The sequence below is a fragment of the Dendropsophus ebraccatus genome, chromosome 8, assembly GCF_027789765.1.
Source record: "Dendropsophus ebraccatus isolate aDenEbr1 chromosome 8, aDenEbr1.pat, whole genome shotgun sequence".
Taxonomy (NCBI): Eukaryota; Metazoa; Chordata; class Amphibia; order Anura; family Hylidae; genus Dendropsophus; species Dendropsophus ebraccatus.
Window position 1 is genome coordinate 57,642,262 of NC_091461.1, and position 27,331 is coordinate 57,669,592.

At 43.7% G+C, this 27,331-nt stretch overlaps 1 protein-coding gene across 3 annotated transcripts in view; it reads right to left on the reverse strand.

Moving 5' to 3' along the window:
• Nucleotides 1-27,331, reverse strand: part of LOC138798601 (uncharacterized) — a 57,169-nt gene that overhangs the window by 2,803 nt on the left and 27,035 nt on the right. For all 3 annotated transcript variants that reach the window (XM_069979124.1, XM_069979123.1, XM_069979122.1), the window contains 10 exons: nucleotides 23,193-23,371; nucleotides 22,717-22,864; nucleotides 15,469-15,539; nucleotides 13,819-13,837; nucleotides 11,413-11,477; nucleotides 10,637-10,768; nucleotides 9,340-9,516; nucleotides 7,479-7,579; nucleotides 5,537-5,690; nucleotides 237-403 (listed from right to left, as the gene is read on the reverse strand). In XM_069979124.1, the coding sequence (XP_069835225.1) occupies nucleotides 237-403; nucleotides 5,537-5,690; nucleotides 7,479-7,579; nucleotides 9,340-9,516; nucleotides 10,637-10,768; nucleotides 11,413-11,477; nucleotides 13,819-13,837; nucleotides 15,469-15,539; nucleotides 22,717-22,864; nucleotides 23,193-23,371 (1,213 nt within the window). The remainder of the gene's footprint in view (nucleotides 1-236; nucleotides 404-5,536; nucleotides 5,691-7,478; nucleotides 7,580-9,339; nucleotides 9,517-10,636; nucleotides 10,769-11,412; nucleotides 11,478-13,818; nucleotides 13,838-15,468; nucleotides 15,540-22,716; nucleotides 22,865-23,192; nucleotides 23,372-27,331) is intronic.

Here is a 27,331-nt window from a genome sequence, read left to right on the forward strand (position 1 = left end):
CAGTGTCTTCGGTATTGTGGAGATACTGTGCAGCTACTGGACACTGCGTACGAGCCTGTACGCCATAATTGCCACTTAGCCCCACCCCCTACACCTCGGAAGGGGAATGGTGTTTCAGCTTCAGGAGGCAGAATGCTTTAGCTGTCTTCTGCTTCATGGACAACCCCTTTAAAGTCTTAGACCTGTAAAACAGTGAGGATCCCTGAGGCCTAAACTACCTAAAAAAGTCAACTTACCTGCATGAAGCATTGTGTGTTATTATATCATTGATGACATTAAGCATCTTGTCCAAAGTAGGCCTCTTTGTAGGATTGGGATTCCAGCACTCCAGTATACATCTCTCTAGTTTATTTACTGGATCTTCACTTAGGCATTGACCACTTACAAATTGATAATATTCTTCCTAGAACATGACGTTACACAGTTTGTTAAAATTTAGTGTAAACCAATAATAGTCACCTACTGTATGAAGTCTATTAAGCACAATTTCCACACATGTTCAATACTGTAAAGCTTGCTGTCATTGTAGCCATTCCATGTCCTTTTCTTTTGCCAGTGTTAAAGTGAACCAGTCACCTATTACTGCCTACCATATTAGCTGCACTGCTGGATAGATATCAATAAAAGCATTCAGAACATCCTCTTGTTGCCTCTGTCTAGCTGTCTGTTTTTAATTTTAATTTATTTTTTATGTGAATAGTGTCAAAGAGGCGGGGCCTATCATTTCCTGGGACCTAGCACCGATACGCTTCACTATGCTGTATGGCCACCCCTTGTGTAATCAGCAAAGTACTCTGTGCTAGGGCCCAGAAAATAATAGGGTCTGCCTCTGTGACGCCATTCACATTCAGGATATCAAAACAGAGACAGGCAACAAAGGTGTATTCCGAATGCTTTAACCCTTTGAGGACCAGGCCCAAAATGACCCAGTGGACCGCGCAAATTTTGATCTTAGTGTTTTCCTTTTTCCCTCCTCCCCTTCTAAGAGCTCCAGCACTCTCAGTTTTCTATCTACAGGCCATGTAAGTGCTTGTTTTTTACAGGAATAGTTGTACTTTGTAATGGCGTCTTTCATTTTACCATAACATGTATGATGGAATTCCAAATATATTATTTATGAAGATATAAATTGGTGAAATCGTAAAAAAGAATGCAATATGGTAACGTTTGGGGGGTTCCTGTGCCTACGTAATGCAGTATATGGTAAAAGCGTCATGATACCATTATTCTATAGGTCAGTCTGAACACAACCATATGCAGGTTACACAGATTCTCTAATGTTATATATATTTTTTAAATGAAATCCTTTTTTTTGGCAATTAATTATAAATAAAATGGGCCTATTGTGACGCTTATAAGGGTTTTATTTTTTCCCCTACGGGGCTGTATGGGGTGTCATTTTTTTCCGCCATGATCTCTAGTTTTTATTAATACCATATTTGTGAAGATCGGACGTTTTGATCACTTTTTATTAATTTTTTTATATATATAATGTAACATAAAATCGGTAATCCGTGCACTTTTTTCCCTCTTTTCGTCTACGCCGTTTACCGTTCGCAATGACGCGTGTTATATTTTAATAGATTGGACAATTACGCACGCTACGGTATATTGTATGTTTATCTATTTATTTATTTTTATATGTTTTATTTATATAATGGGAAAGGGGGGTGATTTCAACTTTTATTGGGGGAGGGGTTTTAGGGTAGTGTGTTAGTGTTTTTAACTTTTTTTTTTTTACACATTTGAAGTCCCTTTGTACATACATTAGTTTGATTTTCACACTGATCATTGCTATGCCATAGGCATAGCATTGATCAGTGTTATCGGCGATCTGCTCATTGAGCCTGCCTGTGCAGGCTCAGTGCAGCAGATCGCCGATCGGACCGCACGGAGGCAGGTGAGAGACCTCCAGCGGTCCAGTTTACCGATCGGGACCCCCGCAGTCACACTGCGGGGGTCCCGATCGGTAAGTGACGTTTAAGGAGTTAATGACACGCGGCAGCGCGATCGCTGCAGCGTGTCATTACCGGTGAGGTCCCGGCTGCTAATTGCAGCCGGCCCCCACCTGCCATGAAGCGCGCTCCGCTCCGGAGCACGCTTCATAGCCGGAGAAACACCCAGGGCGTACAGTTACGCCCTAGCTCGTCTGGGGACAGACTTTCATGGCGTAACTATACGCCCTGGGCAGTAGCGAAATTTGGTGGGGGGCAAGGGGGGCGGTCGCCCCCGGGCCCACTCAGACAGGGGCCCACTGAGGTCTTAGACAGTTAATGCTGTCTGCAAAAGCTATTGCTTTTGCAGACAGCATTAACACGTCAGTAGTGGCCGGAACTGTATGCGCTCGCACTCCTAATGAGCGCATACAGTTCCGACTGGGCCAGGATGTGATTGACACAGCATCAGAAGCCATTGGCTCCTGGCTGTGTCAATCATTCTTGTGGCCGGAGGCAGCGTTATGCCTCCAGCCACAAGAGGCTGCGCTCCGCATCCGCACACGCCCCCCGAACCGCCGAGCCCACCCCCTCCTTTATGCCTCTCTTGCGACCGCAAGCACGGTCTTGCTTGTGGCCGCAAGAGGCAGTCTTGCCCCTGTCTGATGCGTCGCTCCCTGGGGGATTCCCAGGGAGCGCACGTATCAGGAACCTTAGTGCGCGTCGCTGGGACTTCCTGTACCGGAAGTCCCGGCCTGGGCGCACACTCAGCTTCCGGATGTGTGCGCTGCCCGGGAATCCCCCAGGGAGGGACGCATCAGCTGGGGGCAGAAGAGAGGACAGCAGCGACGGGGGAGCGCTTGTTAGGTGAGTTGTGTGTTTGTTTTTTTTAATCTGCTGTGCAGGGGGCAAACTATAAGGGGGGATACAGGGGGGGAGCCATCTATAAGGGGGGAATACAGGGGGGGAGCCATCTACGAGGGGGGAATACAGGGGAGGGAAGCCATCTATAAGGGGGGATACAGGGGGGGAGCCATCTATAAGGGAGGGATACAGGGGAGGGGAGCCATCTATAAGGGGGGGGGATACAGGGGAGGAGCCATGTATAAGGGGGGGGATACAGGGGGGGAGCCATCTATAAGGGGGAATACAGGGGAGGGAAGCCATCTATAAGGGGGGAATACAGGGGAGGGAAGCCATCTATAAGGGGGGAATACAGGGGAGGGAAGCCATCTATAAGGGGGGGATACAGGGGGGGGGGAGCCATCTATAAGGGGGGAATACAGGAGGAGCCATCTATAAGGGGGTATACAGGGGAGGGAAGCCATCTATAAGGGGGGGATACAGGGGAGGGGAGCCATCTATAAGGGGGGGGGGGATACAGGGGTAGCCATCTATAAGGGGGTAATACAGGGGGGGCATCTATAAGGGGGCAATACAGGGGGGAGCCATCTATAAGAGTCAGCCTACCCACTAAACAAGGGTGTAAAGGGGCCAATACAGATGTGCAGTGTGTATAGAGATGAGGATGGTGCCAGAGTGTGGAGCCTAATATGTATGTCTGGCAGATTCTGTGGATTCGTGGCTCGGAGAAGTTCTCATAACGGCCCAGGACGGATGGAGGAGAAAATGAAAAGGGAAGAACTCTGATCAGAGAAGACGTCCCCTGTGAGTCACTAAATATATCTGCACTGTAATGTATATAGTGTATAGAACCTGTGTAGAGCTGGGGCTACTGCTAAATGACTTGAAGAGGTGATATTGCTCTGTGTACAGTGGATTATTCAGTTGCAGCAGTGGTGTTAGTCAGTATGTGCTGGTATTAGTCGGTATGTGGTGGTATTAGTCGGTATGTGCTGGTATTAGTCGGTATGTGCTGGTATTAGTCGGTATGTGCTGGTATTAGTCGGTATGTGCTGGTATTAGTCAGTAAGTAGTGGTGTTATTTGTTACTTGTAATCTGGTACTGTGTTTTATTGGATTTAGTATAGAGGATTTAGTCAGTAACAATATGGTGGTGATGGTAGTGGTTGTGGCGATATTTCCCCCTTGTATACTGGTATTATTGGTAATACCATATATATATATACCAGTAGCATGCACTTGGTCGAGGAAGGGGGGCTCCAGGTTGACAGTCTGCAGCCCTCAGGGTATGCTGGGAGTTGTAGTACAGTAGTACAATCCTCCGATACCTGCCGCTGTAGACAGATGTATTGCTGGAACTTCAGGGCTGATGGTTGTCACCCACAGGTTGCAGCCACCAGGAGAATCAAACTGAGGACAAGAGTGGTGCTGTCTGTGGAAGAAGGCAGCTATATTTTTCTAATGTTAAGCCCTTTTACTTTTTTTGTGGTTCTATATTCCAGATGTAGAAGCCTCTTACACGGCTCTGTATCCTTATTCACTATAAGAAATGTAGAAGAATATTCCCTTTATTATTCAAAAAAAATCCTTGTCACCTGCTGGGGTTCCCTATGGGTAACGTTGGTTGGGGGCCCACTCAGCCTCACTCGCCCCCCCTAGGCTGAACCCCTAGCTACGCCCCTGGCCCTGGGTCATCTAAGGGTTAAAGCGTAACTGTCATTTCAGGGCCATTTTTCTGAAAACATTAAATATCAACAGTACAAACGATTTTAAGAAACTCTGTAATAGGTTTTATGTACTAAAAGAGTTTCCTTCTGTAGTGAAAAAGCAATCTCCCAGCCTCCCCCCTCACATCAAATGAAGCAGGATTTCTGTCTCCATTATGTGGCTATGGAGAGGGGAGGGGCTGTTAGGAGTGACTGAGCACGGAGCAGTCCTGCACAGCACAACACCCTGCAATCTTCTCTCAGTAAGTTCATAGATAAGCACTGACCTTTCTGACACCTGAATCCTGCGGTTTAGGTGCCCAGAGAGTCTACAAACAGCTGACCTTCATGTCACCTCTTCCTGCTCCCTCATCTCCCTCGGCCCCTCCCCCCTTCATAGGCTTACAATGGAGAGAGCAGAGCCCGTCTTCACTGGCTTCTCTGTAATGAAGACGTGTTTGCCTGATAATTCACAGATAAGAAGTCAGGGGGGGAGACTGGGAAATTGCTTCTTGAGTACAGAAGGAGGCTTTTTTGGCTGATAAAACCTATTACAGAGTTTCTTAAAATCGCTTATACTACTGATTTCTGCAATAAAAAAAAACATGACAGTTACGCTTTAAATCATATCTTTCCAGAAGTGCAGCCAGCTTGGTAAGCAGTCAGGGGATGACAGATTCACTTGAAGTATAGAAGAATATCTGTTATAGAGAATATGATAAATCATGTCATGATGATGATAATGGTAATAATAATATTACTGTAAAACTATTATAAACTCCTTATACTGTGATCAGGATCAACTCTGCAAAGTTGACAACATTTGTCTTCTAAACAGTGGTAGCCCAGAGCATCTATGTCATGGCTCCCTTCACCTCAGCGATTCTCGGTTTTTAACATCTAAGCCTATAGGCAACCTGAATAGGGTTTATTCTGCTGCAGATGTACGGATGTCTTCCATGTGTGAACAATCCCTTCGTGAGATTTTATAAATAGTTGATCTCATGATTGTATAATAAATGGCTTTATTACCAAATGTGTTTTTCCATGTTGAAAAGATTCCACGGGTTGATTTTGATAAATTGTGTTTATATGGAGGGTTTTTGCTTCGAAAAATACAGCTGCCAAGTTGAAGATGTCAGAAGCTTTAGAATATGAACTCTTTTCCCTGACCTCTGGAGCTGACCTGTCAAAAAAAACATACACTGTAATTGAGGTGACTAATAGTATTTCAGAATGATCCTAAAAGTATAATATTGACGTGTAAGTGATTATTTTCTCGGATCATAATTTAAAAATATTTAGAACACCTGTGGCAAAATATGATGCAATGAAAAGAATTACATCAATTTGAATTTTAAATAATTATTTTGCATTCCGAGACGTGGGGGGCTCAGTCACGATTATTGTGTGCAGGCAAAACACACAATGTCCAATAGCTGTACAGAGTCTCAGAGACACTTTGCAGCTATTGGACATTGTGTGTAGACGTAGTTTCACTCTCACATAATGATCGCAACTTAGTCCCACCCCCCGAATCTCAGAAGGCTTACTTCAGAGAAATGGGATTTGAGGAAGTGAGCGCTGGACAATCCCTTTTGTTTGCAATTACAGGCGTGAGGCCTTTCCTATAGTTCTTGACCAAGTGTGTACACATTGCAGTAAGGATTTCAGACCACTGTTTCATATACAAATTGTTAGGAGCCGAGCGGCGTGCGCTCCGGCTCCTAGAGACTCCGATGGCATCCTTAGTAATATGCAGGGCTGGTTGTTGATGCGCTGCAGCGCTTTTGATTTGTGTTGCTGTGGCCGGGGTTTAACCACCCCCGGTCGATCAGCACTAGGTATGTTAGATTTGGTTGATTGTAATTGACAGCTGACACTGCCAGTCAGTGGTCAGTACTGGGAGGCTAACGGTGCGTTTACACAGGCAAATTTATCTGACAGATTTTGAAAGCCAAAGCCAGGAATGGATTTGAAAAAAAAAGAAATCTCAGTCTTCCCTTTATGACCCGTTCCCAGTTTAAGGTCTGTTCCTGGCTTTGGCTTGAAAAATCTGTCAGATAAATCTGTCTGTGTAAACGCACCATAAGTGCTATAAGTTCCTTCCCAGCCTGCTATGCTTTGCCTGTGAAAGTTTGGCTGGCTTGTCTGGTGATACTTGTTCTAGCTTCCCTGCATATCATTTTCTGGTTACCTGACTTCTGGTTTTGACTATTTGATTATCTCCTTGGACACGACTTAGTACTTCATTGCTTGGTGGGTTTTGACTCGGTTTTCTGATTTTCCCTTATTGTATGTGTATTGTCTTGTATTGTTCTGTGTATCCACTTTAGTAAGATCAGGGACTGGCTTCAAGTTGTCCGTTTGCTGCTAGAGCATCTGAGGCAAGTAGGTAGGGACAGCGGGGTGGGTGCCAGCTTCAGGGCTCACCTGTCCTTGTGTCTCTCTGTCCCAATCCTAACACAAATCTTCTCCAGATCTTTCAGGTTTCAGAGCTGTCACTAGGCAACATTGAGTTTTATCTCCCTCCAAAGATATTCTATGGGGTTCAGGTTTGGAGACTGGCTATGCCACTCCAGGACCTTGAAAGGGTTTTTATGGAGCGGCTCCTTAGTTGCCCTGGCTGTGTGTTTAGGGTCATTGTCACACCACAACCCATCTTCACTGCTTTTACTAAGGGAAGGAGGTTGTTGGCCAAAATCTTGTGATACATGGCCCTATCCATACTCCTTTTAATATGGTGCAGTCCTACCTTTGGGACTTGTACCTATCTGCAGATTGAGGGCCTCCAGCTTGCTTGTAGCTAACTTATACAATCTGCATAACTCACATTGACATTAACAGGAATTGTGTAAATAGCATAGCAGTGTTAGCGAAACTGCTTCCATTACTCGCAGAGTTACATAAACCAAGTAGCTTGCTATGTGTGAAACCACCCCTATAGGATCATTAATTTTTATATTAACTATACCATTTTGCTGCATCTGGAGGCATCAGTTTTATTGCATACGGAAATGTTGATATACCATCCAAAGACACCGCTCTACCGACATGACCAATTTTCAATGTGCCCTGTTTGTAAACAACATAACAAATCAGCGGTCATGCCCTGGAACTTTCAGGATTCTATTCATTAAATAGCCAAGTAAATAATGAATGACTAAGTAAACACTTTGATGTGCCCAACAGCCTTTGGAGACTACTCGCAGACCTGTCTAGTGTTACCCATACTACCAAGCTAAACTTCATTTTATTTTACTGTTTCAATGCAGTTCCTGAGTGTCCAATGTGAAGTAGTTTAGGGCAGCTGAGGGTAAGGGAGCTAAGGGACTTATATATGCAATAAAAAATGAGTAAAAAAAAAATAACTAATAAAAATGCCCCAATAAAAATATATATTACTCCCTTTCCCATTATACAAAAAAAATTAATAAATATATATATATATATATATATATATATATATATATTTTTTTTTGTCAAATTGATGTAATGTTCCCCCCTGCCTTCTAAGAGCGCTGTTATTTTTCCACCTACAGGACAGGGCTGGAGGTGTCATTTTTTGCGCCATGAGCTCTAGTTTTTGGTATTATATAAGTGAAAGAAATTAAAAAATATATATATTTTTATTATTTTTTTCTAAAATATAATTTTTTTTTTAAATCAGCAATTCAGTTTTTTTTTTGCTTTTCATTTATGCTGTTCACCATGCAGTAAGAAAACTATATTACATATCGTAGCATGCGGAATTATCCGATCTATTAAAATATAACAATACTGTTCCCGCATGGTGAACAGCATAAATGAAGAGCAAAAAAAAAAAAAAAACAGAATTGCTGATTTGTTTAAAAAATTATATGTTAGAAAAAATAATAATAATAATTTTTTTTTTCTTTCACTAATATAATACAAAAAACTAGAGCTCATGGCACAAAAAATGACACCTCCAGCCCTGTCCTGTAGGTGGAAAAATAACAGCGCTCTTAGAAGGCAGGGAGGAACGTTACATCAATTTGACCCAGGAATCAATGACCTTGGTCATGAAGGGGTTAAGGCCCAAACAAGCAGCACCACCAAGGGGTTAAACTGGTACAAAGTTGTTGTACTCCTGAGACATATGCATCCAACAGAATCAGAAAAACATGGGAGATTTATCTGACAGATCTTTGAGGCCAAAGCCAGGAACAGACTATAACCAGGGAACAGGTCATAGGAAATACTGGGAACTATCCTCTTTTCAGATCTATTCCTGGCTTTGGCTTCGAAAACTGTCGGATAAATCCCTCTTTGTAAATGCACCATAACTTCTATTGGAACAGTAATATGAAATCAGACCTCTTGAAGTTAACACCAAGGCGGTAATTTAATAACCCCCTACACCTGCAGTTTAGCATGGAAAAAAAATTATATAAGCTCCTATTTGCTTTATGCCATTTAACACCAGCCTTGGGAAGGGGCCTGATGTATAAGGGTCATGGCCAGTGTTAGAATGGCCCATCAGAGTACTGAAGGATCCTCCGGTGGGCCCCCAGCTTTAGAACCTGCACAAACACTGACTGACATGTTTCTCACTGGTTCTTCATTGGTCGGCTGTTGTTATGAAATACGGACTTTGTTTTTACATAGTGTGAACATAGCCTTAGGCTATGTTCACACAGCGATTCGGCTGCTTGCTTCATAGTGTGCTATGGGGAGTTCTGATGCGGGCGCATCAGAACTCTGTGGCAGGAGAGGTCACGGAGCGTCTGGTCTCTTACGCCATGTGAACATGGCCTTATAATGTAATCTGCAGATTTAGTGATAACTCTCTCAGTAGAAATAACATAAGTTACCTCATGTGGATTGATGTAGATGCTGCTACATCTTAAGTCACAGAGTACAATGTTGTTGTTGTGTAGCTCCTGTAAGCCAAGAGTGATTTGTTTGAAGTAAGAATAGAGCTGGCCCCTAGGAATTCTTCGTTTGGTCTCACTGAGAGCATGTACATGTCCGATGAAAGGATTTGACACCTAAATAATAATTAAAATAATAATAAACACTGCACATTTATGCAATACTTAGCTAATAAAAGTACATTTTAGGGTGCATTCACACATACAAGATCCGCAGCAGATTCGGTGCAGCGCCCCCATACACAGGAGCCAGACCAGACGAGAGAAGGCCAGAGCCCCAGAGAAGAGCAGGAACCTGGACAGGTGAGATTATCCCTAAAACTATATCTCCCATTATGACCTGCTAACAGTTCACGATGGGAGTTGTAGTTTTGCAGCCTGTGGCTCTCCAGGTTGCAGGACTACAACACCCATCATGCCGGCTGTCAGCTCATGATCAGTGTTATAGTTTTTCAGTCTGTGTTTCTCCAGGTTGTAGCACTACCGCCTCCATCATGTTCTGCTGTCAGTTAATGATGGGAGTTGAAGTTTTTCCGCTGGCTAGTCAAAGATTGGCCTCTGACTGCGCCTAATCATGTGGGATTGGGGGGGGGGCCCAAGCTAAAATTTTGCACCAGGGCCCATCAGCCTTTAGCTACGCCCCTGGCTGAGGGCCTCGCTTGTGCGCCACCTCGCCGTTCATTCTCTATGGAGCCACTGAAGAGAGCCAAAAGCTGCATTCTGCTCTCTTCGGTGGCTCCACAGAGAATACATAAAGTCCTGCTCCATTCAGCAGGATCAGTTCTCCAGATCATAGGTGGCCCCAGCCTATTGGACCCACCATGATCTCTAGGTTATGCCCTGTCCTGTGGATACTATGTATAGGGCTTTGCTACTCCAGAGAGGAATACCCCTTTAAGTAACAAGCTGTGCATTTTTGGTAATAGTCATTTGGTAGTAAGGACATGAAATTACATAAACAGACTGCCACCGACACCGTGATGCCGGTGCTCAGATCCTTTTTTCTAAACCTCGGGCCTGTTCCCGCGCATGTCGAGAGCCAACCAGGCATGAAGCACTGGAGGCAGTCCAACCGGCCCCCAGTGTGACGATCTCCCCTCTGTGACGTGGCTCCATTGGTTCTAATGGAGCAGCATCACAGAGGGGAGGGGGTTTACCGTGTGCGAAAACCGAGTGGCAGTTCAAAAAAAAGGACTGCATCCCAGCAGCTTTACATTGGCATTAAAATTTTACTTACCAAGATCGTCTTGTAGCAATCTGTTTTTATTTCATTTACTCCTAAAATATTTTCATGATCTAATTGCAAGAGTTTTCTTCTTGTCTGTAGACTCATCCTCACTGTTACAGTTTGTATGAGATGGTTGGCCTCCTAATTAAAAATCCAATTATATGAATTTACATTTTCATTTCTAACATTTGTATCTGATTAAAACCAACACAATAAAAACCACAAAATAATGTCACCGGAATCAGATATTGTCAGTTTAAAGTTGTTTTTAACTCTATGTAATATTAGATTGATCTTTTCCAATGCTCTTTGTGTTTCAGTTTCTTGTAATTCTCTGAAATTTCTCTGCTGTAAGTGTATGGCAGGGATGGGAAACCTTTGGCCCTCCAGTTGGTGCAGAACTATAATTCCCATCAGTCTTTGGCTGTCCAGGCATGATGGGAATTGTAGTTTTGCAACAGCTAGAGGAACACAGGTTCCCCATCCCTAGGGTATGGGAAGATCAAACAAAGCTGCTTCAGTACTAATTATAATATATATATATATATATATATATATATATATATATATATATATATATATATAATACTTTGATTAGCCCACACCTTTCATAGTTATTGGATGTGGATACTCCATGTTTTGCATGCAAAAACTATTTAACCATAAAAGATTAATTTAAGAATATTAGCAGCTTAACAGAAAAGGAAAACTCTAAGGCTTTGGGAAAATGTTTTTTTACATAAAAGTATTAATGCTGATTTATAAAATTTATTGAAATTACAGACCCGCCTTACACCGTCCTCAGAATCATCAGCAAATAGCTCTTCTCTTTCTTCTAATACAAAGTTTCCTGTAGAGAGAAATAAAATATCTGCTTTATGGTCAGTTCTGGTGTTGAGCTCATACCAGTTGTAAACAAACTTATGCAATCAAGCACACAGCCGTGCAATCTCTGCAGATATAGAATGATAGTAGTAGTAGTTAAAGGGGTTATTCAGCGCTACAAAAACATGGCCACTTTTCCCCCTACTGTTGTCTTCAGTTCAGGTGCAGTTTGCAATTTGCTCCATTTATTTCAATGGAACTGAGTTTTAAACCCAAAACTGGAGACAACAGTAGGGGGAAAGTTGCCATGTTTTTGTAGCGCTGGATAACCCCTTTAAACTTGAACTCCCTCTCTTTTTGGTTTCAACCCATATCTTAATAGACTGTAAGCTGTTGTGGTCAGGGCCCTCACTCCTCTTGTTTGAATTTGATGATTTCATTGTTAGGCTATGTCTTGTTTTAGCAGTTTGCCATCTTTTTGGACGACCAAAAAAGCAGCCATTAAACAGCCAAAAAAAGACGGTGTATTAACATAAGAGAAACAGATTGCTGATCACAGGGAGACCAGCCAAAGATAACACTGCCGTCTGCTAGGGAAAGCGATCAATGCAGTGAAATCCTAGGTGCATTGCTCCCTGGGAAACATGAACATGCAAAAGAAGAGCCCTTGGAGCCTCATTGAAGAGTCTCGAAACACAGGACTAGCCAGATATCCCTCCGAGAAGGGCCCAGCCAAGGGGTGGCTCCTGTTAGGAAACCACCAAAAACCACCATATTAAGTGGCCCTGTAAGTCAATGTAATGACAAGGGAAAAATCAAGGCCAGGTAACCATCCAAATACAGCTGTTTCCACTTAGTGGGTCCTTCCCGGAGGGATATTTGTCTAGTCCTGTGTTTCAAGACTCTTTAATGAGGCTCCACGGGCTCTTCTTTTGCATAGTCATGTTTCCCAGGGGCAATGCACCTAGGATTTCACTGCACTAAGCGCTTTCATTAGCAGCTGGCAGTGTTATCGTTTGGCTGCTCTCCCTGAGATCAGCAATCTGTTTCTCTTATGGCTCTACTGGGTATTGCTCCCACCTAGGCAGAATCCTGCTCCACACTGATGAGGGGCAACACCCCCAAACAGATGTACGTGAGTGGTTACCTGGCCTTGTTTTTTCCCTTGTCATTACATTGACTTATAGGGCCACTTAATGTGGTGGTTTTGGTGGATTCCTAACAGGAGCCACCCCTTGGCTGGGTCCTTCCCGGAGGGATATCTCGCTAGATCTGTGTTTTAAGACTCTTCAATGAGGCTCCACAGGCTCTTCTTTTGCATATTCATGTTTCCCAGGGGGCAATGCACCTAAGATTTCACTGCACTGAGCAGCCGACAGTGTTATCGTTTGGCCAGGCTGGTCTCCCTGAGAACAGCGATCTGTTTCTCTTATGGCTCTACTAGACATTGCTCCCACCTAGGGCAACACCCCTAAACAGTTGTATGTGGATGGTTACCTGGCCTTGGTTTTTCCCTTGTCATTACATTGACTTATAGGGCCACTTAATATGGTGGTTTTGTGGTTTCCTTACAGGAGCCACCCCTTGCCTGTGTCTTTCCCAAAGGGAAAGCTGGCTAGCCCTGTGTTTCGAGACTCTTCAATGAGGCTCCACGGGCTCTTCTTTTGCATATTGGTGTTTAAACATAGCCTCACACAACAGGAAAATTACTGCCGCACATAATGTTTATGACCATTATTTGTGGTAATCATTATCTTTTGACTCTAAAATTACGTCCATCTGAAAAATGGCTTTCATACTCCTGTAGTGGGACTATAGTCTCACTATATGTAAAGAAATTCAGAATATGTTAGTGCTAGAGATGAGAAAACTTGATGAGATGAGTACCTAGGGCTACATCCAACTTCCTCAGTCCCTGGTAACCAAATACCAAGAGTTCAGGTTAGGACAAACCCGAACTTACTCTGTTTGCTCATCTGTAGTTAGTACTATATAAATAAACATATTTAAAGGTGCACAAATACATTGGCTTAAACTGACAAAAACAAAAGTTTTTTATGACAATCTAAGTAAAGAAAGCGGTAATGAAAGTAATGAAAGTGCATTTTTACCCGCTGTCAGGAAACAAAATCTACGTACATACCAGACATAGGTTTGTGCCAACATTTGTGCCATTTTAACCTATTCTACTTAATAAATCTGGCCTAATCTCCTCTAGAACCACACCAATTTTCTTCATTTGTCATTATCAAGTGAAAATTAAGCCTCTTAAATGTCACCATTAATTTGCTAAATCTGACAGAAAACTCTAACTGACTTGCCGACCCAGAAGGTCTGTAAGCAGAAACATAAGTTATAATACGTACTAGTATCATCCACATAGCCCTGGAAAAAAAAAATAAGGGTAATTAAAAAAATATAATAAAATTAAAGCGTAAGAACTATATGAACTGCTTCTCCGGGTCCTGATACACTGACAGCGTGCTTAGCCAATCACTGTGCTGTCCCGCCACAGCCAGTGATTGGCTGAGTGGGCTGTCAGTGAGCCGGGACCCAAAGAAGCAGACGGGAGTACGCCAGAGAAAAGGCAGCAGGTAAGTATGGTAATTTTATTATTTTGGCTGGCCCGGCATAGAAGTAGTTAAAGAAAGTTGGCACTACATTCTCGCATTTCTGAATTTGGAGGCTCTGCACAACAGTGACCGAAGCTCGGTGATAACACTGATGGAATGGGAGCAAGGTAGGTGTCAGTTCTTTCACGTACTCCCTAACTACATTTGGTCCCTTTCCAGTACATAAACTGTTATTTTGTCCAACTTAAAATTGTGGTCTTCTGCACTTTTGAGTCCTGGGAAATGGCAGTATATGTTTGGGAAATGGCCTTACATACTCTGTCCTTAGGGCACAGAGACCATAGCTCAGATACAGTGCTTTACAAAAGGCCTGGGTGAGACTACTATTTCTGCCCCTTATAAAGCTATGCTGTTGGATCACTGGCTCCATGCTATGTGGCACAGTCACCAAGTTGCCACGGTTTTGTCATAGTTTTGCCTCTTTATAAATTACTGGTCAGACCACACATGGAATACTGTGTACAGTTTTGGGCACGGGTACATAAGAAGGACACAGCTGAACTGGAGTGGGTGAAGAGCAGGGGGACAAAGGTTATAGTACTCAGACAGGTTATCAAGCTTGGGGTTATTTGCACTAGAAAAAAAGATGTCTTAGGGGAGATCTGATCACAATGTACAAATATATGAATGAACAGTACAAAGGTTTTTGTAGTGATCTTTTTACTCCTAGGTCTGTAACCATGACAAGGGGGCATCCTCTACTTCTAGAGGAAAGAAGATTTCACCATCAGCACAGACACAGATTCTTTACTGTAAGAGCGGTGGGGATATTGAGCTCTCTGCTGCATGATGTTGTCATGGCTGATTCGTTTAAAAAGTTCAAGCGAGGCCTGGATGGTTTTGTTGGAAAATATAATATTACAAGTTATAGGCATTAGATTTCTGGTAATACGTGGTTCTAGGCATTATTCTGATTGCCATTGGAGTCGGGAAAGAATGTTCTCCCTGTTATGGGGCAATTGGCATCTGCCTCATAGGGGGTTTTTGCCTTCCTCTGGATCAACACAGTGGGGTTTCTGAAGGTTGAACTTGATGTACTCTTGTCTTTTTTCAACTATTAACCATATTACTAGGCAGTAGGGATGGTCCGAACCGGGTTCGTACGGAGTTCGTACGAACCCGAACCATCCGCAATGATTACCGCCATAGGCTGTATCCCAGTTTTCCAGGCGGTCCTCCTGCTGGATCCGCCCGCTGCACGGAGCGGCCAGACAGCGGGAATCCGATGCCGAGCGTTCGGGTTCAGCCATCCCTACTAGGCAGCTACTAACTTTTTTTTCAGATTCCCATTTCTTTACTGTCTAGTACAGCTGTCAAGGAAATTAAATTGCATGCCCTTTATGCTGCTTTCTTGGCTTTGTTTTATATAGAATCATACTGTACCCTTTGTATCTCTTCTGGATTTATGAAATTGCTGACAGTGATCACTGTATAGGTTGTATGACCTCTAGCTCCTAAAAAAGAAAAAAAAATATCAACATTTTATTTTTGATTACAGCATAAAGAAATAAAATGTATAACTAACATTAAAGTGTCACTGTTGTTATTACTTTCAAAATCTAAATCAGCAGTAGATGGGATATAAAGCAAGTTTGCAATTTACATTATTTATTTTTATTTTTTTTTATCGTGGAAAATACAGCACTTCCTCCCCCCCAAAAAAACAGGAAACAGTCAGAAAACAGGAAGTCCTGTGTATCCCAGGCCATCTAAACGCTCACAGAGAGAAGGCAGTCATGTGACTAATAGACACATAGAGGCGTGACTCTCTGTACTGGCCGGAATTCCTGGGTTTAGTCTGTTTTTTACAACCAGCAAAAAAAGAAAATCTGTCTTCAGGAGACTGGACCTGGATTTCTGGTAAGTTCAGCTTTGCTTTACAGCATGATTACAACAAAAAATAATAAATGTAAATTGCAAACTTGCTTTATATCACATCTGCCGTTGATTTAGATTTTGAAAGTTATATTGACAGTGACACTTTAATGTCACAGTCAAGGGGGTTTTCTAGGTTTATATGAAAATATTTTCAGAACTATCAATTCTGGTTCTTTGAAAAATATTGAATTTACCAACATAATTGCATACACTGCAGAGATGTTTGGTTGTGGTGGAAAAGTGCTGAAAATCCACTACAGTACAATACATAAAGCAGGAAAACTGTGGCTGCATTGCTTACATGTTGCTGTAGAACTTTCATTTGAGGGGAATTTACTAAATTCAGAATAATGTCACTATTTTTGAACAGGCAATTTTAAGAAACTTTGTAATTGGGTTTATTAGATAAATATGCCATTATTTGCATTTAAAAAGCCTTTTCCCAGGTCCTCCCTCCTGTCCTTTCTGTCATCCACTGCTCAGAATCAGGAAATCTCGACTGTTTTTTCATCAGTCGGATCTGTCTGAGCTATGGAGAGGGAAGGAGGATTAGACGAGAGCCGAGAACAAAGGATTACACAGCGGGGGAGCTATGCAGAGCCCTATTCAGAGGTCAGAGAGGTCAGTGGTGACTGCAGAGGAGAGAGCCCTGATGTGAATGTAAAATAACTCTTTGTTGTCCTGTTTTGCTGCCTTTACTTTCTCTCTCCATAGGAAAACCATAAAGGCAGGGGGGAGAGCTTCAAACAGCTTTTTCATGATAAAAATCCATTTTTCAGCTTATAAAACCAATTACAAAGTTTCTTAAAATTGCCTTTACTATTGATTCCTGCAATAAAAATTTTTACGACAGTGACACTTTAACCCCTTAAGGACAGAGCCTGAAATGGCCTTAAGGACAGAGACAAATTTTATGAATTTGACCAGTGTCACTTTATTCATTACTAACTTCGGGATGCTTTTACCTATCCGGACGATTCTGAGATTGTTTTCTCGTGACATATTGTACTTCACATTTCTGGTAAATTGGAGTCGATACTTATAACAAATCTTTATGAAAAAAACCAAAATAACGTGAAAAATTGTGAAAAAATGCATTTTTCCAACTTTGAAACTTTTTTGCTTATACAGAAAATGGTTATGCCACATAAATTATATATTAAATAGCATTAGCAACATGTCTACTTTATTTTGGCGGCATTTATTAAACTATCTTTCATTTTTTTTTAGACAATAAAAGCTTAAATTTCCAAATTTCCAAATTTTCAGTAAAATTTCAAAATCAGATATTTTTAGGGACCTGTTCAGGTTAAAGTGTATTTGAGGGGACTGTATGTTAGAAAGCCCCACAAAGCACCCCATTTAAGAAACTGCACCCCCCACACTCTGCAAAAGCATATCCAGAAAGTGTTTTAACCATTTAGGGGAGTCACAGAAATAAAAGCTAAGTGTGTAAGAAATTTTAACATTTTAACTTTCTGTGCAGAGATTTTATTTTAATCCAATATTTTTCATAATTATAAACCTATTACCAGAGAAATGTACCCCAATAATTATTGCTCCATTTCTGCAGTTTATAGAAATACCCCATATTTGGCCCTATTGCGCTATTTGACGCAACCACAAGCCTCAGATACAAAGGAGCGCCTAGTGAATTTCAATGCCTCCGTTATACTTGGTCATTTTTGACTGTACCACTTCAGGTTGGCAAAGGCTCTGGGGTGCAAAAACCTAAAAAAAACCCTAAAAGGACACCATTTAGAAAACTACACCCCTCAAGGAATTTAACAAGGGGTGCGGTGAGCATTTGGACCCCACAGGTGCTTCACAGATTTTCCGAACAATATGGCGTGAAAAAAGAAAAATTTATTTTTTACACTAAAACGTTCTAGCCTTCAACTTTTCATTTTCTTTAAGGGATAAAAGAAAAAAAAAGACACAAAACATGTAGCGCAGTTTCTCCCGAGTAGGGAAATACCCCACATGTGGACATAAAGTGCCAAGCGGTCGCAGGACGAGCCTCCAAAGGGAAGGAGCGCCAATTGGCTTTTGGAAGCTGAATTTCCCTGGAATGGATTTCAAGGGCTATGTCGCATTTACAAAGCCCTTGTGCTGCCAAGACACTGGAAACCCCCCACAAGTGACCCCATTCTGGAAACTACACCCCTCAAGAAATCTAACAAGGGGTGCAGTGAGCATATGGACCCCACTGGTGACGGACACAAATGTGGAACAATTTTTTCACATTCACGGTACAAATGTGGCCGTCATCAAGGGGTCCATATCCTCACTGCACCCCTTGTTAGATTTCTTGAGGGGTGTAGTTTCCAGAATGGGGTCACTTGTGGGGGGTTTCCAGTGTTTTGGCAGCACGAGGGCTCTGTAAATGCGACATGGCGCTCATCATCCATTCTAGCCAAATCCAACCTCCAAAATCCAAATGGCGCTCCTTCCCTTTAGAGGCTTGCCCCGCGCCCACATGGCGCTTTATGTCCACATGTGGGGTATTTATGGACTCAGAGGAAATTGCTCTACACATTAAATTCAAGGCTAAACCAACATTATAGTGTAAAAAAATGTAATATTTCATTTTCACGCCACATTGTTCCACATGTGAAAATAAAAAAATCATGACAAGATCAATGACTTAGAGAAAAAAAAATTTAAAAAATTACACTAAATGTTGGTCTAGTCTTGATTTTTTCCATTTCCACAAGGGGTTAAAAAAGAAAATGAACACAAAACATGTAAGGTAAAATACCCCACATGTGGACATAATGTGCCATATGGGCACAGGGCAAGCCACCAAAGGGACAGAGCGCCATTTAGAGGCTGGAATGGAGGATGGAGGCCATGTCGCAATTACAAAGCTCCTGTGCTGCCAGGACAGTAGAAACCCCCCACAAGTGACCCCATTCTGGAAACTACACCCCATAAGGAATCTAACAAGGGGTGCAGTGAGGATATGGATCCCACTGGTGACGGGCACTTATTTAGAACATGTTGTGTGAAAATAAAAAATACCATTTTTTCATTTTCACGTCCCAAATGTGGCCGTCACCAGGGGGCCATATCCCCGCTGCACCCCTTGTTAGATTCCTTATGGGGTGTAGTTTCCAGAAGGGGGTCACTTGTGGGGGGTTTGTGGGGGGATGCAACATGGCATCCTCTAATGGGAATGGTGGCCATACCTACTTAGCTGGGGAAAAGGGACAATTCTAATTTATTTGGGTATTAGGCCAATTATTAGTTTATAAGGTTGAAAATGACAGGTGTCCATCAAATTCAACCTGTGTTGATCCAGAGGAAGGCAAAAAACCCTCGTGAGGCACACGACAGTAGCCTCATCACAGGGAAAAAATTCCTTCCTGACTCCATATTGGCAATCAGAATAATCCCCGCATTAACGTGACCCCTGAAATAGGAATAAGGGACAGAATTTAGATAATGTAGAACCCCAATGACGTGTGGTACGCCTTGAAGCGATCCAGTATGCAGAGTCCGGGGTGATCAGGACAGGTGGCACACTGGAAAATGGTGTCCTTCCTGATCCCCCTGTTACGCCATACTCTGCGATTCTTCTGGGGTTTCCTGTTTTCCCTTGTGGGGGATGTCACCTGGAAAATGTTGCGCTGGTGCGATACGGGGTCCTTCATATCCAGAAGCGATGGGTCCGCTTCATGGCTGCTAAATATTAGGGCTTTATTACTGCTTCTGATATTTTCAGATCGTGCCGCAAGCTACAGTAGGTCGGGCATCGAGGGACCAGAAGAGGGGGTGCTGGTATAAAAGTTATCCCCGTACGTGTGGTAACCTTTATCCAGCAGTGGGAAGATCAGTTCCCGGACGATCTTCCCACTAACTGCAAGGATGGGGGGGAGGGGGCATCTGGGGGCTGGATTCGGGTGTCCCTTCCTACATACACTCTAAGGGTACGTGCACACTGCGGAATCGCGACAGATAACCCTTCACGCATTCCGCAGCTGGCACCCGCCGGCGGACTGATGCGGGCACGCACGTCTCCACATGTTTCATAGACTCCATTCTATGTACAGGCGGATTCCGCTCTCCGTCCAACGTATTCATTCTTTGGATGGACGATGGAATCCGCCCGTGCATAAAATGGAGTCTATGACACGGGTGGAGACGCGCGCCTGCATCAGTCCGCCGGTGGGTGCCAGCTGTGGAATACATGAAGGGTTATCCTTCTCCATTCCGCAGTGTGCACGTACCCGAAATCTGTAAGTGTACCCTGAGGTACTCTCACAGAGTTTGTAGAATTTCACGCAATACCATCATATCTTTTTGGGAGGGTACTGGCGGAAAAGACGTGTCTGGGGGGCAGCGTATGCTATGCTACCCCAAGACACGTCACTGGATGATGAGGATGATGAGGATCAATGGAGGAAAAAAGGATCCCCCCATTCATCCTCACTGGCTGTTTCGGTGTCGGAGGCAATAATAACGTATCCCTCTGACGCCGAAAACACCCTGGGGGCCATCTTTATACGGGGATTGGTATATGGGGTATGTAGTAGTGTAGTGTCAAACTTTATTCAATGTAGTGTGGTGTAATGTAGTGTTTTTTACGTGTTTTTTTACAGTAAGTATAAAAAAAAAACCTACGCCAACAAAGGAGTTACTGATAAATGCCGCACTTATGTGCGGCACTTATCAGCAGACCGTGGCAGTAGGATATAGAAAAAAAAACACCCTACGCCAAAAAGGAGGAGTTGCTGATTAGCAGCGCACTTTCGTGCGATGCTGATCAACACTCAGCGGCGATAGGGTGTGGAGAATAGAAGAAAAAAAAATTGGAAAAAAAAAAACTTTTACTACATTCTGAACATCCCTGTAGCTGCTGATAAGTGTATTACACGTATCAGCCGCTAGAGGGCAGCAGAGCGCAAAATCCGGAAAAAGACGACGCTGGAGCCGAAAAAAGCCGAAGGGGACCGCCGGAAATAGCCGAAGACCCGAAGAAAAGACAAGGACGCCGCAAACCCGGAAGACGCAGATCAGGACCCCGGGACAGGTGAGTAATGTACAAATACCTGCTCTGGACCAGAGCAGGTATTTACTACTTTTGGATACTTTGATCGCCGTGCCACCGGCCCGATCGCCGTGAACGGCCGGCCGGCACCGGCCGGCCGTTCACGGCGATCGGGTTGGTGGCACCGTAACCACAATTACTTTTCACAGTAATGGCGGTCGGTGCCGTCCTCGGACAGCACCCACCGCCATTTTTTCCGGGTCATCAATGACCCGGAAAGGTTCCGATCGCCGCTAGTGGCTGATCTGAATTGATCAGCCAATAGCGGCGATCGTAAGCACGGGGGGTGTTAACGACCCCCCGTGCCGAGAAGCTAAGATGGCCTGCTATGATTTATAGCAGGCGTAAATTTATGTCCATTTGCGCTAGGTACCAGGGCGGGGGGCGTAAATTTACGCCCGATGTCATTAAGGGTTTTGGCTAGGTTCACACTTAGTAAACTAAGAGCAAAAATGTGTGTAAAAAGGAAGAAAATATGTGCTGCATAAAAGTCTATGGAAAAACAATTATCTGTTCCACACATTTATTTAAATGTTTGTGTAGACAGATTTTTCCATACGTTTTATTTAGCACATTATAATGCTTTTATTTATGATGTGTTTTGCTTTTATCTTACTGTCGATGACAATAGCTTAAGAAATAAAATGTACAAAAATTATTTGCAGCCATCATTACCGATAAACATTTGTCATTTGGTGTTAAAAAGATGGGCGTCCTTTTTACGTCTTTTCCCACTTAACTTTTCCCATCATATGTATATATTTTTTTATAGCTCCAGTTCATTCAGTAGCCACATTGCAATTAATTTTTATGATTTTTTTATTTATTTTTAAAAATCTCCTTTAGGGTGCGTTCACACCTACAGGATCTGCAGCTGATTTTCTGCAGCAGATTTCAGTTAAATAACTGAACACAGCATCAGATTTGATGCTGTGTTCAGTTATTTAACTGAAATCTGCTGCAGAAAATCAGCTGCAGATCCTGTAGGTGTGAACGCACCATTATTCTTTTTATGCATTTTTTTATACTCATTTACAACATTTGCTTCCATGGTTATAGAACAACAAATAAAGGAAAGCAGTTGAAATAGTAATTTATGCCTCTAGAATCAGGCTACACATGAGTTCTGTTTGTAGTCCATAACCATGGACACTCATAGGTCTGCAAAGGAGCTGTAAACACACATAGTAAGATATTAGTTGAATGTTCTATGTTCACACATAGTATTTCACACGCTCTTTTGGTCAGTATTTTTTCAATGAAAACCAGATATGGGTCCAAAACACAGGAGAGGTGCAACTCTTTCTATTAAAATATTTCTATAATTTGTTGGTTTCATTCCAGATAAAATACTGACCAAAGTGCTATGTGTGAACATTACCTTATACTACTACAGAAACAATATAAGATATTCTCATTTACAAGAGCACAGGAAACTTAACTTTTATGATTGATGTAATCATATAACCAGGTAGCATGACAGGCAGGGCAACATGGTGGTTACTGGTCGCACAATCGGGGATCGTCGTGTAGCCCTAACCTAAAAGTTTCAGTAATATGTTTCTTCCTAATACGCTTCTCTCCTTCTCCTTCACATGCAGAAAAATTAAACTGTCCCTTAAATGGAATGAAACTCAACAAACTGAATTCATAGAACACGAGTCATGTCAGCAAGCTATGATATTATACATTTCACATACCCAAATCCTTCTGGTATGTTTCTAGGTCTTGTAAGATAACTTCATTCAGCTTTCGGTTTCTGGCACAAAAATTCAGGTTGGTTTGTAAAATATTCCACAAGTCGGGAGGGATTGAGATTGGCTTGCTTGCAGTATGTTCTGATATAATCTGCAATAAATTCATATCTATGTTACAGTAGAATTATACACAAATGTTGACAAAAAGGAGGTAGCTAAGATATGCCAAAATTTACTACTGAATATATCTTAATGGTGCTCCCTATGGTTACAACCAGACAATGTGTTTTTGTAGCACTGGATAACCCCTTTAAGCCTTTGTTGGTAAAATAATACCAAAATATGACCATATTTTTATTGTAATAGTGCATTCCATTGAAATCAATGATAAATTGGCCGTCAGTGCACACACTGTATTGAATAAAGTCCATTATTGAGTGCCGTGACACAAGTGAGCATATGTATATTCTAAAACGCACCTCTTTCACTAAATCATAGATGTTCAGATGAGCCAGCTCTTCAAATGGCCTTCTGCCATATAACAGGACCGAATAGAAAGTTGCAGCAAGCATCCATACATCCGTATATTTGGAAAACTGTTTGGTGGTAAGGCTTTCAGGAGAACTAAAATATGCTGCTACAGGCTCCTTCTTGTCGCCTTATAAACAACGAAAATGTTATTAAAAGACAATAATAAAAGGAATTTATAATTTGTTGTTGTTATCATTTAATTGCATCCATTTCTGGTTTATTCCTTAAGAACATAAGCATCGGACAATTGAAATCCAACATCACGACCCTTTTCTCCCCAGACATCATATTATACCATTCACAGGATTGATGGCCTGCCCCTACCAAATCTGTGGGTTTGGTTAACATTAATCTGATCAGTGTACTAAGGAATTCTTTACAATATGAGCAGCATGGTGGCTCAGATCAGTTACATGTATTCTCCATGCTTGCATATGATTTCTCATTCTAGAACAGGGAGACTGGTTAATCGTCTTTATATATATATGGCCCTAATGTGTTCGTGTTAGGCTTTTATATGGAGACAGAGTGATGACAATCTTTATAAGGCACAATATAGGCATCATGCATGAAATAAATATTAGATACCTGTGGTAGCAATCTGATGTGTACACTAGAGATGAGCGAACCTCAAGCACTGGCTGGAAAACATTAATACAGCCATAGGCCTTAGGCTGTATTCATGTTTCCAGGACTCCCTAAAAGCTGTATTACACGGGATGATTATTGTTCGAAAAATTGTTAAATCGTTCAGATTTAAACGTTAATCGTTTTGTGTAATAGCAGACAACGATTAAACCAATGCGAAATTGTTGATCGTTTGATAGAATCTGGACCTATTTCATTCTTGATCATTAACACATTTTTTAACATTGTTCAGTGTAATAACACATTGTTCGGTTTTTCCCTGGATCAGTCAAGAAAGGACGAGCGCAAGAACGATCATCGTCCTGTGTAATAGGGTGAACGATTTAAAGGGAATGTGTCGCCAAGTAAAAAAAATTTTTTTAAAGTGTTAAAACTGAATTTATTTATTTTTTTGTTAATTTATATGTGTTTTTTATTATTTTTACATGTAAGGAAATATGAAAAATTAACAATCTAATTTTTCATATTTCCCAGTGATGGCCACCAGGGGGAGCTCCAGCAGAAAACTGCTGGTAAAAGCAGCCTGAAACCCGGCTGCTGAAAAAAAGAGGCAGTCTCTGCTCAACTGCTGTGACATCATCACCTCCCTCCTCTTTTCACAGGAGAACAAAGAGGGGAAAGGTGATATGTGTACTGTAGGGCAGCGCCATTTTGTTGTTGTCTGCACAGCAGTACAGATAGAAGAAACATGTCCCTATTCTTTCATAATACACCTCAGCTGCTGCAGAACCTAATACACCTCAACTTGCTGCAGAACCATATAAAGTTCGCCTGCCCACACACACCTCCCGCACTTCTCACAGCCCATCCCCCGCATGCACATAGTATTGTTGTAACACTCGTACAGACAGCTCATGTCATACATTACACAGGTAGAGGATGTGTGAGGATGTGTGTGTATATATATATGTGTGTGTACACAGGCTATTGCTCTCTGGTTTCAGCAGTGTATATACATTACACAGGTAGGAGGTATATATATATATATATATATATATATATATATATATATATATATATACACACATACATACATACATAAATACATACATACACACACAGTGGTGCCTTGGATTACGAGCATAATTCGTTCCGGGACCGCGCTTGTAATCCAAATCCACTCTTAAACCAAGGCAAATTTTCCCATAAGAAATCTCTGATCTGCAGAAAATTGGTTCCACACCCCAAAAATAATGATTTATTTTTCTGAATAACGTGTAAAACAGATGAAACAAACATTCAGAAACAGCAGAATCTGTGATATTATAAGTTACTGTACAGTAATGGAGAGGATGGGAAACACAAGGGCGGACAGAGACTGCAGGGAGCATGAAGGAATGAGCAGGACAGATGTGGGCACATACATGCAGCACTCTCTGTCCGGGGAGAGAGGGGTTACAGCTATGAAGAGATTACCCCCACAGTCCTGTCCCCTGATGTAAGCCCCAGCCTGAAGTGGATCAGCTATGATATGGAAGGTGAGGGAGACTTACTGGGTCAGAGTACAGGGCTGTAGACCCCGCTATGCAGACCATTCCCCTCCTCCACTCACGCTCCCATCCAGTACAGGGAGCTCTTACACCAAAGCAATGCTCTTACACCAAGTCACTATTTTGAAAAACTGTGATCTCTTAAACCAAGTCACTCTTAAAACAAGGTACCACTGTGTGTGTGTGTGTGTGTATATATAAATATATATATATATATATACATATATATATATATACACACAGTATATATATATATATATATATATATATATATATATATATACACATAAACAGGAGAGTACAGGCTATTGGGGAGGGAGAGGCTGGCGTGATGGAGGGACAGTGTGATGTGGCAGGGGGGAGAGGGGCTGGGGTGACGGGGAGAGAGGCTGAGGTGGAGAGATAGGCTGATGTGGAAGGGGGGAGAGTGGCTGGGGTGACGGGAAAAAGAGGCTGGGGTGATGGAGAGACAGGCTGATGTGGAAGGGGGGAGAGGGGCAGGGGTGACAGGAGGGAGAAAAGTGGGGTGAGAGGGGGATAGATGCTGGGATGACAGGGGGGAGAGAGGCTGGGGTGGCAGGAGGGAGAGAGGCTGTGGTGACAGGGCGGAGAGAGGCTGTGGTGACAGGGCGGAGAGAGGCTGGGGTGACAGGGCGGAGAGAGGCTGTGGTGACAGGGCGGAGAGAGGCTGTGGTGACAGGGCGGAGAGAGGCTGTGGTGACAGGGCGGAGAGAGGCTGTGGTGGCAGAAGGGAGAGAGGCTGGGGTGGCAGAAGGGAGAGAGGCTGGGGTGGCAGAAGGGAGAGAGGCTGGGGTGACGGGGGAGAGAGGCAGGGGTGACAGGAGGGAGAAAGAGTGGGGTGACAGGGGGATAGATGCTGGGATGACAGGGGGGAGGGAGGCTGTGGTGACAGGGGAGGGAGGCTGTGGTGACAGGGGGGAGGGAGGCTGGGGTGGCAGGAGGGAGAGAGAGGCTAAGGTGGCAGGAGGGAGAGAGGCTGGGGTGGCAGGGGAGAGAGAGGCTGGGGTGACAGGGGAGAGAGAGGCTGGGGTGGCAGGAGGGAGAGAGGCTGGGGTGGCAGGAGGGAGAGAGGCTGGGGTGTCAGGAGGGAGAGAGGCTGGGGTGGCAGGAGGGAGAGAGGCTGGGGTGGCAGGAGGGAGAGAGGCTGGGGTGGCAGGAGGGAGAAAGGCTGGGGTGGCAGGAGGGAGAGAGGGTGGGGTGGCAGGGAGATAGATGCTGGGGTGACAGGAGGGAGAGAGGCTGGGGTGGCAGGAGGGAGAGAGGCTAAGGTGGCAGGAGGGAGAGAGGCTGGGGTGGCAGGGGAGAGAGAGGCTGGGGTGGCAGGAGGGAGAGAGGCTGGGGTGGCAGGAGGGAGAGAGGCTGGGGTGGCAGGAGGGAGAGAGGCTGGGGTGGCAGGGGAGAGAGAGGCTGGGGTGGCAGGAGGGAGAGAGGCTGGGGTGGCAGGAGGGAGAGAGGCTGGGGTGGCAGAAGGGAGAGAGGCTGGGGTGGCAGAAGGGAGAGAGGCTGGGGTGGCAGGAGGGAGAGAGGCTGGGGTGACAGGGGGGAGAGAGGTTGGGGTGGCAGGGGGGAGAGAGGCTGGGGTGGCAGGAGGGAGTGAGGCTGGGGTGGCAGGGGAATAGATGCTGGGGTGACAGGGGGAGAGAGTCTGGGGTGGCAGGAGGGAGAGAGGCTGGGGTGACAGGGGGATAGATGCTGGGGTGACAGGGGGGAGGGAGGCTGTGGTGACGGGGGAGGGAGGCTGTGGTGACAGGGGGGAGGGAGGCTGGGGTGGCAGGAGGGAGAGAGAGGCTAAGGTGGCAGGAGGGAGAGAGGCTGGGGTGGCAGGAGGGAGAGAGAGGCTAAGGTGGCAGGAGGGAGAGAGGCTGGGGTGGCAGGGGAGAGAGAGGCTGGGGTGACAGGGGAGAGAGAGGCTGGGGTGGCAGGAGGGA